Raw genomic sequence first — 17,661 nt, 5'->3', positions numbered from 1 at the left:
AAGTCATCAAAAAGCCAGTGATTCAATTCCTATGAAAGGAAACGTAGCACATTATGCACCTGTTAATTATACCATATTAATAATTGTATAATTTAATTTATAATAATTAATAATTTTATCTTGGAGCCAGAGTCAGTAAGGGTTTTTACAACTCTGACTATACACCCCTGCATGCGAAGTTGCATGGATTGTGGCTATGGCAATGTAATGTTACAAATTTCTTTCAAAAGCTGGTTATTGTACAGAAATATAGTAGGGCATACATTGACTTTTTTTTTTTTTTTCTTTGATGCTAAGCAAATTGTGGCATTTTTTTGGGAAGCCATATAATGGGGCAAGAGTCTCTTAAAGCATTGTTTCTTGATAGAAAATGTGTTGCCCAATAGTGGCATGCCTCACCCATAGGGATTCATATACAGTTAAAAATGTGGAGTCCTTTGTGGACCCGGACTGAGGACAGTAATAGAAAGTAGTAGTCATATGCCATCAATGTGATGTCACCCCTGCGTCCCTGTCAACAAACTTGCCAGAAGAGAATGAGTACTGAAGTGGTGAGAGATTCAGGCGTTAAGTACAGAGGTCCCTCAAGTTGCAATGCAATGGATACAATGGGGAGAATTCATTCCTTCTAAGCTAGTTTTCTTGCAAGGCTGTTTCTTGCACCAAACGTGTGCCCCAAGCTCTGATTCAAGCCTTGCCCGTCACATTGTGCAAATGTGGGTGGAACAGGAGAGTCTAAAGAGTGACTAAATTTTTTTTCATTTTTTTTTCTTCATAAATCAATAAAATGAGTGAAGGTAACAAACGTTGTATATAGAAAAATGGATGTTTCTTTGTTAATTTGTGCACAGACTGAATAGTTAACAATGAAGTCTATGGGGATGGGAAACTGGAAGTCCAAACCCCCCCCCCCATTGCCTTCTGAATAAACACATGAAATGAATGGGTACTTATAGCATGCGTATGTGGATGTGGCCGAAGTCTCCATCAGCTCATCTTCCTCATCTCCACAGACTTCCACTGTCTACAGCTTTTAGATGAACAGGTGTACGGGTGTGATCATGGACAGAAGGAGGGAAATAAGTGGAGAAGTATGCCTTTTTTTATTTCATTAAAATTTATAGTTTTTTACGTTCACCTATCGGGCTATTGATATTTTTAAATAAATATATGTTTGTTTGTTTTTTATCTTTATATGAAACTAGAAAACTCCTTTGAGCATGGATCTCCACAAAGTGAATACTGTAAACGTATAATAAACTTACAAATTTATGGTAACAGAGAATGGGCTTATTTTTCTAAAATTTTGATGCTTTCCCTTTATCATGAATGGTCTATATTTTGCCTGCCTATCACAATACAGGGTCACCAACGTTACTGAAATGTTTATATTTCTCTTTTCTCGGTTGGCCGTCCAGTTAATCTACTTGATCCTGTTTGCATCCCTAACATTTTATACTGGGGATAAACCAAAATGGAATGCAAGCACCGTAGGGATCATTGATTTGAAATGCGATGCTTTTAGTCCATGCATTAGACTAAAGTATATTCCATAAAAGGTCTTTTATCCTTGATCCCTTCTAAATGAACCCTTTTAGATTCATATCACTGCAGCCATGGCCGTACAACCATCACATGTATTTAATTATTAATATCATAGACCACAAGTTGATTCTGTCTTCAGTTTGTACTGTTCCATGAACATGTAATACTGCAGGTCACTTGTCACAGGTTTTCTTCTTGGGATATAGTTTTCCTTGGTATGTGGTTTTATAACATGGGTTCAATGTGAACAGAATGAATCGCGGTAATGTTCCCACAACATAACACTATATGGAAACGGCATCATATTCCTGACAGGATGCCAGTTCTGTCACCTAAGGGCTAGTTCACACGGGCACAGAGGGGGCGGATTATGGCGCGGAATCCATGTCATAATCTGCCCCCTCACAATGGTGGTCTATGGAGACCGCTAGGCTGAGGCCCCACGTTGCGGAAACACAGCTTCTTTTGTTGCAGATTTTGTTGCGTTTTTTTGAGTCAAACCCAGGAGTAGATTTAACAGAAGGGAGACGTATAAGAGCTTCCTATATAGTCTCCATTCCCTCTGTAGCCATTTTTGGCTTTGGCTCAAAAAAACGCAACAAAATCTACAACTACAGTAACTGCGTTTCCGCACCGTGGGGCCTCAGCCTAAATCATGTTTTCCCCTAAGTAGTATAGGATTCCTATATTTTCAAACAAAATTTTGTCTTATTTGTGGATCTATTTGATCCATACAGAGTAGGGGGAGAGCGCTTGTATACCAGTTGTCAGATAAAGTATATAGCTATGTCCGTGCCAGGCAACATGGGAAATGCTTGAACCTAGTAACAATGTGTTAGTTGTTTGTATGCTAGGCATCCTCACACCAACAACACTTCCAGTGACTCAGCCACACATCCAGCGGAGCATTCTGGATTGTTTCTTGTCAGCAGATAGTGTCTGTCAGCCAAAAATGGCTAACTTAATGTGATGGGCTTTGGTCATCTGACCTGTAAAGCTGTCGGAAGAGATCTTGCTATCAGAAGCAGCATCCTTGTGAGTGACTTTGAGCGAGTGTGAAGTCTTTAATTCCAGCGCACCACAGTTATTTTTTACTGTAGAAGTATTTCAGGTTAACAAGTGTGCAAAGAAAAAAATGTATTTTATCATAAGATGATTATTGACTGGGTGTTTTGTGGAACTGCGGGGCCTGGGAAATATACAGTATCAAGATGGCCTATAGTTTCTATTTTTTTTTATACATGTATTAATGACTTTCATGTAAGAGATGTAAGATTTTCACATGACAAATAACAATAATGTACATGGGTTGCTCTATAAAGATTTGAAATGGCATCAGAAAAGAAAAATATTTGCTAAAACTAAGGTGGTGCACATTTGGTGCAAGGTTTTTCCTTGCACCAAATGTGTGTGTCATTCACCACTTTCTGTGAAAGAAGTCATGGAGGGCCAGGGTTGAGGCACCTAAGCTCTAATTATTTTATTTTTATAACGCCTGCCATTTTTTTTTTTTTGGCATGAGCTGTACAGGAAATCTGGCATAGAAAGTCTATAGTTGGGGCAACACGGTGGCCTTGCAGTGCTGGAGTCCTGGGTTTGAATCCCACCAGGAACAACATCTGCAAGGAGTTTGTATGTTCTCCCTGTGTTTGCGTGAATTTCCTCCCATTCTACAAAGACATACTTAAATTAAAATAAATTAATAAAATGTACATTGTGACCCCTATGTGGGACTCACAATCTACATTTAAAAAGAAAAAAAAGTCTAGAGCATTTTGATAAATCAGGTGCATCGTACCAAGTCTTAAAGAGGACCTTTCATGGGTTTGGGGCACAGGCAGTTCTATATACTGCTGGAAAGCCGGCACTGCGCTGAATTCAGTGCACTGTCGGCTTTCCCGATCTGTGCCCTAGGTAAAGAGCTAACGGTCCCGGCACTGTAGCTCTTCACAGTCAGAAGGGCGTTCCTGACACTCTGTGAGGAATGTCCTTCTGCCCAGCAGCGCCTATCGCGTTGTACAGTGTGACCGGGTAGGAACGCCCCCTCCCTCCTCTCCTGATAATACTCATCTGTGGACGACCGCTGTGAGCAGAGGGAGGGGGCGTTCCTCCCCGCTCACACTGTACAGTGCTATAGGAGCTGCTGGGAAGAAGGACATTCCTTAAAGACTGTCAGGAACGCCATTCTGACTGTAAAGAGCTACGGTACTGGCACTGAAAGCTCTGGACCCGGGGCACAGATCGGGAAAGCCAACAGTGTGCTGAATTCAATGCACTGTCGGCTTTTCAGCAGTATATAAAACTGTCTGTGCCTCAAACGAAAGGTCCTCTTTAATAAATCTGCCCCACTGTTTCAGAACCCTATACACTGTAGATTGTAAGGGTGCCTTCTCACTTTCAACTATTCGCACTCTGCGACTCAAAGTTTTTTAGGTTTGTTCTACAAATCTCATTAAGATGCTGCAAACTAATTTTCAGTTCCATTCATTTTCCATTCAACACCTGACTTTGGCTCAAAAAATCTGCAAAAACAAAACAAAAAAACGCTGTGTTTCCTCAACGTGTGGCCTAAACTGGATTTACATACAGAGATGTCAGACCTACTTCATTATTATGTGTAAGACTGGACTGAAATGGAACTTTCCAGATGGATATTCTGGTATATGGCAAGTCCACTTTTCCTTGCTATGCTTGGTCATTGGCAGACTTAGTTTTGTGGCAAACATTTCATTTCACACCAGTTGGTCATTTACACAGCAATGTACGTGAATCGGTTTCTACTACTATATTTCTAGAGATTCAGTATGGAGGTAGACTAATAGCTCATTCTATAGGAGGTCTCTTTAAGAATTCTTGTACCAGAAATACTACCCTGCTCATGAGCCCTAAGGGCTCGTTCACACGGAGTAAATGCGGCACACAATGTGCCGCGTTTACGGGATGTTTGCGCCGCGATTTTGATGGTGCATGTTTGCGGTCGCATTAGCGACCGCAAACATCCACTGTCAAAATTGCGGCGCAAACATCCTGTAAACGCGGCACATTGCGTGCCGCGTTTACTCCGTGTGAACAAGCCCTTAACTGGTACATAGCTGAAATGTCTCTGGTGCCCCCTTCTGGTGTTGTTTATCTGGGTGCAAGAGTGATGTCATGTTCATAATGTGAGCCCTGCAGCCAATCACATGCCTCAGTGGTACACAGCTGACGCCATATGAGTGGCTGCAGTGATCAAGTGTATGTGATGTCATCACTGCAGCCAGATTACCAGATTGTGCTGGAGAGCATCAAGGGCAGCAATAGAGCAGCAGGGTATTCAACAGGTAAGCAATGCTTTATTTTATACAAATGCCTGCCTTTATCTTTTTTTTTCTTTTACAACATATGTCAACATATGTATATGCTTAATTGGTTTTACTACTTAATAGACTAGTTTCGGTGATCAGTTGGCAGCATCATTCATTTCTAAATCATTTTGACTGGCAGTAAATAACACTTGTGGTTGGCAGATAGGACTGTTGACCAACGTTGGTCTTGAAGGAATACTAAGAAATAATACTTTGAATTCATACTTAGTACTACAAGATACTTGGCTGGCATTCAGACTGTGAATCTGAGCTGAGATTAACCATTAAACTGCTAAGAAGGTTCTTCATGTGTTATGCTATATATAACCAGCATCTTCTTGGGTATCAGTATCAAGTTCCTTTGACCTTTGCGCTATCCAGACATCATCCCTGCTTATAGTTTTCCAGATTTTGGTCTTGGGAAAACTCTATAAATTAAACATTGATTATATGCAGTTGTGCCGCACAATGTTTTATACATTTCACCTGTCTTAAAGGGACTCGATCATTGGGAAAAGTCATTTTTAACTAATCACATCCTTGAATAGCCTTTAGAAAGTCTAATCCACACCTACCTTTAGTATGTAGCTTGCCTCAGTGGTTTCTGAATAAGTCCGTTTTTATTCATATGCTAATTAGACTGGTGCACAAAACATTGTGCACCCCTTTGTTATTGTTTCCTATGGGAGGCTGCTGATGATGATGATGACTCAGCTTCCTGTTTGCACACACACATAGGAGATAATAGCAGGGATAAGTGCTGCTGGGAACTTCCTGTGCTGGCTGGAAGCTCATTAGCATATGAATAAAAACGGACTTATTCAGAAACCTCTGAGGCAATCTACATACTATAGGTAAGTGTGGAATAGCATTTCTAAAGGCTATACAAGGATGTGATTAGTTAAAAATGGCTTTTCCCATTTTATATTGTTGTGCTAAAATGGATCGGTTGTCATTTTATGTACCTATTTACACAGATCCACTATAGCATTTGTGAACTGTTTTAATTATTCTGTCTCTCGTGTCCCTATAGATAAACTTTTCGGAAAGCGCCTTCTGCAAGCTGGCCGATATATCACATCCCATAAGTCCTGGATGAGGACAGTGCCCACGGAAAATTGTGATGTTGTTATGACCTTCCCTGGTAAGTTGCTTTATTTCATGAACAGTACACCCAGTTTTAGCTAAGGTGGCTGTGCACTTTAGATTATAGGGATACCATCTTAAAAACGCATAGGCCACGAGAAAATGGCCGCTTACAATACTGTGTAAGAGGTCATTTTCTCGTGGCCTGTGGGCATGCGCAGTCTGCTCTGTCCGAGGCCTAGAAGTCTGAAACCTGCGCTGGAAGAAGAGGATTAAGAGGACGTTGCTGACGAAGATGGAGGCGGTGTTGGAGAGGGTTCTCTCACAGAGATATTTGTCAGCTGTGTATTTACCCTCTCCACATTGAAAGCACATGCACAACTATCTGAACTGAGCTTGCATGTGTATGGGAGATAACATTAGCAACATCTATTGGAAGTGTATAACCACCTTTAGGATAAGGCCCCACACGGCAGGAACGCATTGAGGTTCTTCCCGCAGCGCTTTGAACAGAAAGTTCGTGGAGTTTTCCTCTTCGGACTTTGTTACAATTATATCTACGGGGAAGCTGCTGGTGTTTCCATAGATATAATTGACTTGCTGCAATTTCCAAAATCGCGTCGGCTTTGGAAATCGCAACATGTCCATGCTGCGGTTTTAAATGCAAAGTGGGCATGGGATTTGCATGAATCCCATCCACTTTGCAGTTACTGTAAAACGCCGTGATTTTTCCCGCGACGTTTCCGGCCTGTGGGTTCTCAGTCTTAGGCTGAAGCCCCACGTTGTGGAAAAGCAACTTTTTTTTTGTTGCAAAGTCTACTGCCTTTTTGTGAGCCAAAACCAAAAGGAATGAGAACTATATAGAAAGTACTTATACTTCAACCTTCTGTTCAATCTACTTCCAGCTTTGGCTCAAAAAACCACAGCAAAATCCATAACAAAGCTGCGTTTCCGCAATGTACGGCCTCAGCCTTTTATTCACACTGAGGGTTTTTTTTTTTTTAGTTTATTCTAACTTTGTTTTTTTAAGAAAAAAATCTTTAAGGCTGAAGTCCCATGGGATGACCCACAGCAATAAAGAGCTGCGGGAAAAACTGTGTTGGGAACGCATCGCAGTTCTTCCTGCAGCGCCTTAAACAGAAAGTTTGCGGAGTTTTCCTTCTGTTACAATTATATCTATGGGGAAACTGCTGGCGTTTCCGTAGCTATAATTGTCATGTTACGATTTCCATAACCGCGCCCGTTAAAGAGTTCCTTGATTTTGAGGTTTTCCTGCTGGCAAAGTTCTGCCATTTGCTTTGCTGTTCCATTAAGATACCATTTCTGATTTGCAAAGAGCCTCTGGAGTTTGAGGCAACATTCACTATGCCTTCCAACTTGTGGGTCTCCTGTTATTGTGAAACTACAGGATCATGCCTTGACAGTGTTGTATGTCCACAGCAGCAGATTAGTAGCTCCTGCCATAGTGAGGACCTATTTAAAGTTGTAGTATTGGACCACACCATTACATGTTTTGATATAATATTTTTCTATAATTGCAGATACCACTGATGACCATACTCTGCTCTGGCTGCTAAATCATGTACGACTAGGAATACCTGAGCTAATAATGCAAATTCGCCATCATCGACATACGAGAATTTATGCCTTCTTTGTCACAGCCACATATGAGAAGTAAGTGTCTAAAAAAAAAAAACAGTGTGTCTGAAATGTTTTCTTGGTATCTCGGCTTATTTTATCAGACAAGAATAATGAGAGAGTTCTATGAACATGTGTGTTTTCATCATCAGTTACATATCTCCTATGCCAGTAGAGGGTTCGATTAATCTCTTGCTGGATATATTAGCTAGGCCTGTCAGCCTATACATATATCATCTTACTGTCCAGCACTCTACATTCCAATATAGAAGTATTGAACAAGCAATCAGAAGATTTGGCGAAAAAAAATGTTGAAAAAAGTTTTAAGAGGTAAAAAATATTGAGTATTTCAGTAAATTAATAACCTCTCCAAAATACAACTTTTGCCATATCTAACTAAAAAAAAAAAAAAAAAAAAAAAAAAAGGTTAAAGAAAAAAATGAAAGGCTGCTCAAAAAGTCATAAATGGACTAAAATAGTACTAATATAAAAGCACGTGTCCTGCAAAAAATTAGCCCTCTACTAGCTCCGTCAACAGAAAAGTAAAAATATTATGCCTTTACATTATTTTTAAAATAAACCTGGGGAGTGAATATTCTAAAAAAATCCTCCTGAAAGAATGAGCATCTTGCTTCTTTTTCAAACGGCTCCCGGAAAAAAGAACTGACCGGCCCCCATTGATTTCAATGGGAGCCGTCTTTTTACTCAGGATTTTGAGTCGGATACGGCCTCAAAATCCTAACCAAAAAAAACCCGTGTGAACTTACCCTTAGTAAACTTATCTTTTAATGCTACAGTTTTGTGGGAGCTTGGAGCTTTGCATCAGGAAAACAAGGTCCAAACCACTGAAAACAGATATTAAGAAATGTATTAGCAAAGACTGAGCCTAAAAAACGAAAAAAAAAATCTAACTGGGGTTCAGCAGGGTCACATGCTATAAAATCACTATCTCCTACGCTGCACACAACATTTTTACATTTTTAGTTTTTGTCCTTGGAGTTGGCTATTTATATCTATGTTTGTGCCAATTTGCTTGTCTTTGTTGCAGTTTACTCCGCGGTGCGGAGGAGATTGGACTTCGTAAGCCAGTAAAAGCAGAGTTTGGAGGTGGAACCCGTATTTTCTCATGTGAAGAGGATTACATTTATCAGAATATTGAAAATGAGCTGAATTTTTTCACATCTCAGGTATATTCTTCCCATTCATTTGCAGGGCATTATCGTGTGAGTTTAAAGAATATGTAACGTACCTGTTCTTTTTGCTGTATGTTTGCATCTTGTGGACAACTGAATGTAAAGTCAGAACCAATACATGTACTAGACCCATGTGTCTTGCTATACATTATATTTGTTTTATAACGTATGACTTTATAGACACACACAACTGCTAAGGACTTGTATCATTCACCTCATATTTTCTATCATTTTAAAGGAACGCCAGAGCATCATCAGGTACTGGATGGAGAACCTCAGAGCTAAACAGGGGGAATCTCTACACAATATTCACTTCCTGGAGGGCCAGCCAATCAGTGAGTGAGCTTCTGTATACTTTGTACTTGGTGTAAGAAATAGCAGCTGATAATGGGATCATACAAAGCAGTGTTGGACTGGGATGTCTAGGGCTCACCAGTGGAATTGTATCTAGTGGCCCACCGCCAGGACCTCTACAGATCAACTGTACCGAGACAGTGTGGCTACAGGTAATAACAATACCATGCTGTTCACCCGTCATACGATGCACCATTACACTACCTAAACCCACCACTACACTGTATGGAAAACAAGTAGAATGGAATTGTTAACATTACCTGTAGGCGCATTGTCCTTGAAAAACTGTTCTGCAGAGGTCCTGGCTGTTAGACCTCTGTGGATGTAATATTGATAGCCTATCCTAAGGACAGGCTATGAGTATTAGAAAAATGGTTGAGGACCATTGATGGGGCTATTATATTGTGTTTGGCGGCAATCGGAAAGTGAATGCAGCCACTTTTCCTTCTTCTACGATCTGGTTGTGTTTTTGACAAATAAATAAAACACAACTTACTGATCACCACTCCTGCTTGTTGCTTCCTCTTCAGCCTATAATGGGACCTGTGTGCCACACAACATGTTGCAATACTATAATGTGTAGCACACGGGGGTTCCCTGGAGGCTGAAGAGTAAAAATGCAGTGAGTAGGAGCAGGGATAGGTAAGTTTATAGGGGCTGTTACCGGACTCCCACTGTCTTTTAAAAGGAAGCAGTGGGGTTCGGTAGGGCCTCCTAAAGGCATGGGGGTCCCCTGTGGCGATTCCCCGATATCCTGGTGGGCAGTCTAAGCCTGATGCAAATGTTTTAGTTGGACCTTCTGCATTGTCTGTTGTCTCTGAGCCTAAGGCAACATAATAGTCTTTGTCAAATGTCTCAGAATTGTGAGTGCTGCAGGACAGCACCTTGTCCTTTTGTCATTAGCTTGCCAAGAAGTACTATACATCTTTTAGAAGTCACTAGGGCAGTCCAGCATGACACTCTGCATACATGTCAAGCCAAGTATCCGTATATGTGGGAGGGGGTTCAGAGGGACAGTCAGATGTATAGTCCCTGATTATTGGCTGTAGTTTTGTTTGTAGTTCAGCAACACATGAGCAAGATGGTAAGGTCAGGATATTATCTGTTATCTAAAGGAAATATCCATGCATTCCCATGAGCAAAGACGGCACTCCCTGGTGCTATTGTAGTTGACCGTACGCATATACAGTGGGGCAAAAAAGTATTTAGTCAGTCACCAATAGTGCAAGTTCCACCACTTAAAAAGATGAGAGGCGTCTGTAATTTACATCATAGGTAGACCTCAACTATGAGAGACAAAATGAGTAAACAAATCCAGAAAATCACATTGTCTGATTTTGTAAGAATTTTTTTTCAAATTATGGTGGAAAATAAGTATTTGGTCACCTACAAACAATCAAGATTTCTGGCTCTCACAGACCTGTAACTTCTTCTTTAAGAGTCTCCTCTTTCCTCCACTCATTACCTGTAGTAATGGCACCTGTTTAAACTTGTTATCAGTATAAAAAGTCACCTGTGCACACCCTCAAACAGTCAGACTCCAAACTCCACTATGGTGAAGACCAAAGAGCTGTCAAAGGACACCAGAAACAAAATTGTAGCCCTGCACCAGGCTGGGAAGACTGAATCTGCAATAGGCAACCAGCTTGGATTGAAGAAATCAACTGTGGGAGCAATAATTAGAAAATGGAAGACATACAAGACCACTGATAATCTCCCTCGATCTGGGTCTCCACGCAAAATCTCACCCCGTGGGGTCAAAATGATCACAAGAACGGTGAGCAAAAATCCCAGAGCCACGCGGGGGGACCTAATGAATGAACTGCAGAGAGCTGGGACCAATGTAACAAAGCCTACCATCAGTAACACACTACGCCGCCAGGGACTCAGATCCTGCAGTGCCAGACGTGTCCCACTGCTTAAGCCAGTACATGTCCGGGCCCGTCTGAAGTTTGCTAGAGAGCATTTGGATGATCCAGAAGAGTATTGGGAGAATGTCCTATGGTCTGATGAAACCAAACTGGAACTGTTTGGTAGAAACACAACTTTTCGTGTTTGGAGGAAAAAGAATACTGAGTTGCATCCATCAAACACCATACCTACTGTAAAGCATGGGGGTGGAAACATCATGCTTTGGGGCTGTTTCTCTGCAAAGGGGCCAGGACGACTGATCCGGGTACATGAAAGAATGAATGGGGCCATGTATCATGAGATTTTGAGTGCAAACCTCCTTCCATCAGCAAGGGCATTGAAGATGAAACGTGGCTGGGTCTTTCAACATGACAATGATCCAAAGCACACCTCCAGGGCAACGAAGGAGTGGCTTTGTAAGAAGCATTTCAAGGTCCTGGAGTGGCCTAGCCAGTCTCCAGATCTCAACCCTATAGAAAACCTTTGGAGGGAGTTTGAAAGTCCGTGTTGCCAAGCGACAGCCCCAAAACATCACTGCTCTAGAGGAGATCTGCATGGAGGAATGGGCCAACATACCAACATCAGTGTGTGCCAACCTTGTGAAGACTTACAGAAAACGTTTGACCTCTGTCATTGCCAACAAAGGATATATAATTATATTATATATATTTTGTTACTGACCAAATACTTATTTTCCACCATAATTTGGAAATAAATTCTTACAAAATCAGACAATGTGATTTTCTGGATTTGTTTTCTCATTTTGTCTCTCATAGTTGAGGTGGTCTACCTATGATGTAAATTACAGACGCCTCTCATCTTTTTAAGTGGTGGAACTTGCACTATTGGTGACTGACTAAATACTTTTTTGCCCCACTGTAAATTTCAACTCAGCCTGCCTACAAAATGTACAACTCTCCAATGTGTATAGAGATATCTTAACTCTACCTGGACAGCACTTACTGAGAGAGATAAGGAAGGACCAGTTAGATGTTACAATTTTTTTTTTGTCACATTATTGCCATCTTATTTGATATATTTACTATGATTAATATATTTTCCCATTGTCATCACAGTTGTGTGTCCTTCACAATCACATTTAGTTTCCCGTTTTTTATGCAATTAATATTAAAATTATAAACATTTTTTCCATTGATGATTCTTTATTTTTATTTTATATACTTCACATTTTTTATTTTCCATTTTTCTATATTATTTCATATTTAAACTTTTTATATTTTTTATTTACATTCTTTTTCCTTTTTGTTCTTTTTTTCTTTCATTAATTATTTGAATATATATATATATATATATATATATACATACACAGTATATATATATATATATATTCTTTGCTCAAGGATACAATAGTAGGAATTTATTTTATGAGTCTGACAATGTTTGTATAAATGAGTGTGACAACTAGTAGTCTGACTTGATTGTATGTATGTATGTATGTATGTATGTATGTTCCGCTGTCTCTGTTTCAACTATTGACAGAGGCTTTATTTGTAGGCACCACATATAATAGTCCTTGAGCCTGAGCCAAATACTATCAGTGGTTTAGCGTGATTAGGTCGAGGCTGGGCATAGTATATTGTTTGCAAATGAACAATACAGACAAAACCAGCATTGGTTGTCTCCTTGCTGATACTTTGGAGATTTGGAGATAGACCCCCCCCCTCCTTTTTTTTTGCTGACTCGAGTATAAGCTGAGGGGTGCTTTTTCAGCACAAAAACTGTGCTGAAAAATTCGGCTTATACTCGAGTATATACGAGTATATGTGTTTTTGTGTTTATTGCTTGATCCATGATTATACTTGTGTGTATTTAGTCTAAAGTTGTGGAAGTAGTGCTGTTGTTATTGTTGCATCCTAGTAAAATTAGGGATTTGTAGGTCAATAAATAGATGTCAACATGCCTGATCCTTTTGTTCTCGGAGATAAGCCGCTGCCAGAAATGTGTGGCATCAAGTTTCTTCCCTCTTCTCATTCACTACACTGAATAGCTCAGCCAAACCAAACATAGGGGAGATTGGGAAAGGCAGTTATCTAATGTGTATGGACAGCTTTATTGTATGTCTTGTGCTGTTTTGGGAGATCACTCCCCTGTTGAGAAGGGGACATGCCTGAGATTGTTTACCAAAATATGGCGCTGTTGGCAATTATTCATTTATTTTAACAAGCAAAGTTACACAAGCACCCATATGACCAGGTAAAGGCTTTGAACCCGTCTGCAGTATGCTTAGCAGCAATAATTGCAACCAATGTTTGAGAGAGATCCGTATGCAGATGAAAATTGTTCTGTGGCTGTGTGATATAAGAGAAGCTCTTGTCTGCCATTTACAGTATCTTAACTATATTTCCTCTGTATGGAGTAGGCAGTACACTGGATGCACAGTAATCCTTGTGTGTAGAAACAATAGCTCAATGGTTTTCTTTATATGTTGTTTTCCAAAAGAATCTCTCAAAGCGAATATTTTAATACTATTGCTTATATGAATAGTACATGAGTTAGTTTTCCAGTGAAAGCCATGTATGGTGTATAACTGTTTAGATACCATTATTCTGGACTTTTGAGAAATCCACCTGTCTTGAGAACACAACTTTTACTAGTGGAAGACGGTAGTGAGTTTCTACAATAGTAATATGTGAGATTTGCATACAGCATAGGCTTTAGAGGAAAAACTCTTTATGTGCACCCACTCCTATGTGAGGGGGAGAGCAGATAACCCTTTCCCTAGGTATCAGTGTGGGTTCTAATAGTCAGATCTAAGCAGATCAGAACAACTTGAAAAACAAATTCACTACTGCCAAGGTGCAAAATGGCTGTGAAAAATGGGTGCACTTTATGGGTACCCATTTTTATGGATGCCCTCATATATCACAGTGTATGGTGGGACTGATTAAAACGGACAAAAATAGGACATGACCTATATTTCGTCATTCTGTTACAATAGTGTCAAAATACGGATCATGTGAACTGCTCCCATTAACTGACATTGACTTTAATACTGCCATGTGATGTCCATTAAAAAAAACAGACATGACACAGCCTTTAATCATTGTTATGTGAATGTTGCCTAAATCCAAACTTCTGGAAAAGGTTAAACTGCTGCAACTTGATATTTTATCACAGAAGACAACAAAAAGCAATGAAAGGTCATTGAAAAATGTTTTTCCCAATAATTTTTCATTGTTTTTTGTGGTGTTTTCTGGTAAGATATCACACTGCAGCTGCTTGGGTTACCTCCGCTACATCTGTACCTTGATCTCCTAGATGAGCATTAGTACAAATGTCATATTCATATTTCATTGTCTTTGCTATGCATCATTGACTGTTCCATATTTTAGTCCCAGAGCTTGCAGCGCGTGGAATTATCCAGCAGGTCTTTCCTGTGCATGAACAGAGAATATTGAGCCGGCTCATGAAGTCCTGGGTCCAGGCAGTGTGCGAGAGACAGCCCCTGGGTAAGGGATTCAGTTTGTGAATAACATTCTGTTGTCATATAGTTTATGGCTATAGAATACAATGTATGCTTTGTTGTATAATGTTTATAATGCAAAGTGTCCATTCTTCCCCTTTTTACAGTATACGCCTATTTTGTACACCCACTCAGTGGTGCTTGTAGTCTGTCATTGGTGTTTGTAAACTTCTGGATTGAGCAATAACTTTCTGAGCTGTATATAATTCTCCCTAGGTTATGTAATAACACAACAGGGACTTGATAGAAGCCTGCATATCATCATGTAAAACATATGTGTTGTCCATACCGACAAGAACACAATAAGCATTCCAGCACAAAGATGCCTCTTGTTTACACGTACTTGTGTGGTAGAGATATTTGGAATTGTTATCTTGCTCCACCAACACTGTTTATATCATTTCTGTTTTTAAGAATAGGGATATAAAATGGCACAAAGTTAAATGAAATATGAATAAAATGGTCTTAAGATTAATGTAACTCTAGGGGTGTGGCTTGCGCTCGTATGCAGATGGCCGCATGTAGCTAGAGCTCCGTCCTGAGCCAGCTATATCATCCTGAATTTCAGCCTGAAATCTGGTGCCCCGGGTTCCTCTTGCTGTGGGACACATACCTGCTTCGGTCCCTCCATCTGCGGACCTCCGCTGCGGTGTTGCCGATCCTGAAGTCGTCTGGAGTAGCTGCGGCTTATTCTCCTCACACGAGGCCGGAGGCCATTTTCTGGATCATCCGGCGTGGCAGCCTGCTATACCTACCCGGCTTGCTACCCGGACCCTGCCAGTAGGCGACCTCCACTAGCCTGGATCACAGCTATTGATATCCCAGACGTCCCCAAGTCTCTGGTGGCAACTACTGCAGGCTTCGGCCTAGACACCATTTGTGACCGCGTTGCTGGTGAGTGGGGATCCTGCAGGGGACTTGTGCTGCCCGGACCATCCTACCCCCCTCATGCTTGGTTGGATATCATCACTGCCTACCTATTGCTGTGTGCCCATACTCTGCTGCTATCCATAGACTTTCTGTTTGGAGTCCCCTCACTAGTTCCTCCTGGCAGCTCACTAGCACGCGGTGGGGTGTTATATTTTGGTGCAACAAAGCTGCCTGCTCTCTCCTGATGGCCCTGCGAGGTGGCTAATATCTATCTGATTGCCCATCTGCCTGCTTGGATTGTATCTCCGTTGTCCCTCCTGGCATCCTGCTGGTGTATTGCGGATTATTGTACTTTCATATGCATGCTGCCTGCCCCGTTTTGTATTATTCTCTCATAGTCCTGGAACTGCTGCTGTTTGCCTTTAAGTGGACTCTCCTTCATATATATGTATGCTACCTGCTCCTTTTTGTGTTATCTTCTTATAATATTGGGACTGCTGTGGCCTACCTCAGTGACTTCGGACCTACTTATCCGCCATCATACCTACACTCACAGCACGCAAAAAGGGCGGTGGCAGACTCTCCACAATGAGTCGCCCGCAGTCATCCTCTACGTCTGAGCGCCTACGGGGGTTCGCTAGGCCCGCTACTCCCCCTGCTGCTGCTTCACGTGTGGCTTCCCCCCCTGACCTGCCTATGGAGGATGCTGTACCCACTCTGAAACAGGTGACTGCGCAATTGTTGGAAGCGATCCAGGCCGGCACCTCCTCCCTTACTGGCAAGATTGAGGAGGTCAAAATCGACCTTCGCCTGCTCCGTCAGGACTTTCAAACTTTGCGGGGCAGGGTGAGTGAAGTGGAGGATCATGTCTCCCAAGTGCAGGACTCTGTTCAACCCATTCCTGCTAAAATTCAGGAGTTGGAGCGGGCGGCAAATCTCTGGACACAGAGAGCCGATGACCTGGAGAATAGACTACGCCACAATAACCTGCGAATCCTGGGGCTTCCTGAACGGGCGGAGAGTGCTGATCCTCAATCTTTTGGTGGTTTCAAGATACTCTACCAGATGCACATTTCTTACCTATATACGCTGTGGAACGGGCCAATAGAGTCCCTGCTAAACCGCCCCTCCGTGCCCCTTGTTGGCTCGTCTGATTAACAGCACTGACCGGGATACTGCACTGTGGGCTGAAGGTCAATTCGGAGAGATTAAATTCAATGGAGCAACGGTGGCGATTTTCCCGGATTTTTCAGCTGCACGCCAGATAACCCGAGCATCCTTTGTGGCAGTTAAGAGAAAGCTGGCGAAAGGGCCATTCAATACTCTATGGTCTACCCGGCAAGGCTCTGAGTCATCCATGGTGACCACTCCATGTTCTTCACTTCTCCTAAAGACGCGGAAAACTGGCTGTCTCTTCTTCCCAGATCCCTGCAGCGTTGAGTTTGTGTTCTGCTGGTGAGAGGTCCTGTTGGACCATATTGCTGGACTTATGGGTTTCACAGTTATTCCTAGTTCCACTTTATCTGACATGTACTCTTCTCAATTTATTGCACTGATGTACATTATATTGTTCTAGTTGACCCATGGGCCTGGGGTACCTAAACTGTTATGGTTTTACACTTTCGGCTTTGCTACATGACCACGTTTTACTTTACCACACTATTTTATTGAGAGGGTATCCTGTACACCATTTATGCTGGGTGCATTTTCTCCCCCGTTCCCTTTAGCCACAGTACTGGTATGTCCAGTGTCTTTCATCTGTTTGTACAGTTTTTTACACCTCCTGTAGGTGTATTGTTCTGTTGTATATATGTTTTCATTTGGTTTCTGATCTGCCACACGCTGTTCTACCTCTATGTCCTGATGCATCTATTGCCGGCCTGTACCTCCTATCTGGGGTCTTGGCCCTTTAATTATAGAGATGCAAATTGTTATGCCGTCACTTAATATTTTCTCATGAACCGTGAGGGGCAGGGGCAGACCGCTTAAGCACTCCACTATTTTCTCCCAGGTTAGATAGGCTGATCCTCATGTTGTATGTCTTCAGGAGACGCACCTAGTGCCAGAGCATTCCAGATGGCTTCAAAAATCATGGGTACAATGGTCTGCCCACCACTTTCTCTAGAGGAGTGTCGATATTAGTACACCGTAGACTTAGATGAGAACCGGGCTTGGTAGAGAGGGATCCTGAGGGACGTTGTGTGTATGTCCAGGCCTGGATTGACTCGACTTTATA

The 17,661-nt window shown here is 41.6% G+C and overlaps 1 protein-coding gene across 3 annotated transcripts in view; it reads left to right on the top strand.

The window, feature by feature from the left end:
• ANO8 (anoctamin 8) overlaps nt 1–17,661 on the top strand; it is a 95,675-nt gene that overhangs the window by 26,869 nt on the left and 51,145 nt on the right. For all 3 annotated transcript variants that reach the window (XM_075280417.1, XM_075280415.1, XM_075280416.1), the window contains exons 2-6: nt 5,923–6,033; nt 7,517–7,649; nt 8,662–8,800; nt 9,045–9,141; nt 14,425–14,541. In XM_075280417.1, the coding sequence (XP_075136518.1) occupies nt 5,923–6,033; nt 7,517–7,649; nt 8,662–8,800; nt 9,045–9,141; nt 14,425–14,541 (597 nt within the window). The remainder of the gene's footprint in view (nt 1–5,922; nt 6,034–7,516; nt 7,650–8,661; nt 8,801–9,044; nt 9,142–14,424; nt 14,542–17,661) is intronic.

The sequence above is a fragment of the Leptodactylus fuscus genome, chromosome 1 (assembly GCF_031893055.1).
Source record: "Leptodactylus fuscus isolate aLepFus1 chromosome 1, aLepFus1.hap2, whole genome shotgun sequence".
Classification (NCBI taxonomy): domain Eukaryota; kingdom Metazoa; phylum Chordata; class Amphibia; order Anura; family Leptodactylidae; genus Leptodactylus; species Leptodactylus fuscus.
The sequence above is the reverse complement of the archived record's forward strand: the minus strand, read 5'-3'. Positions and strand labels throughout refer to the sequence as shown.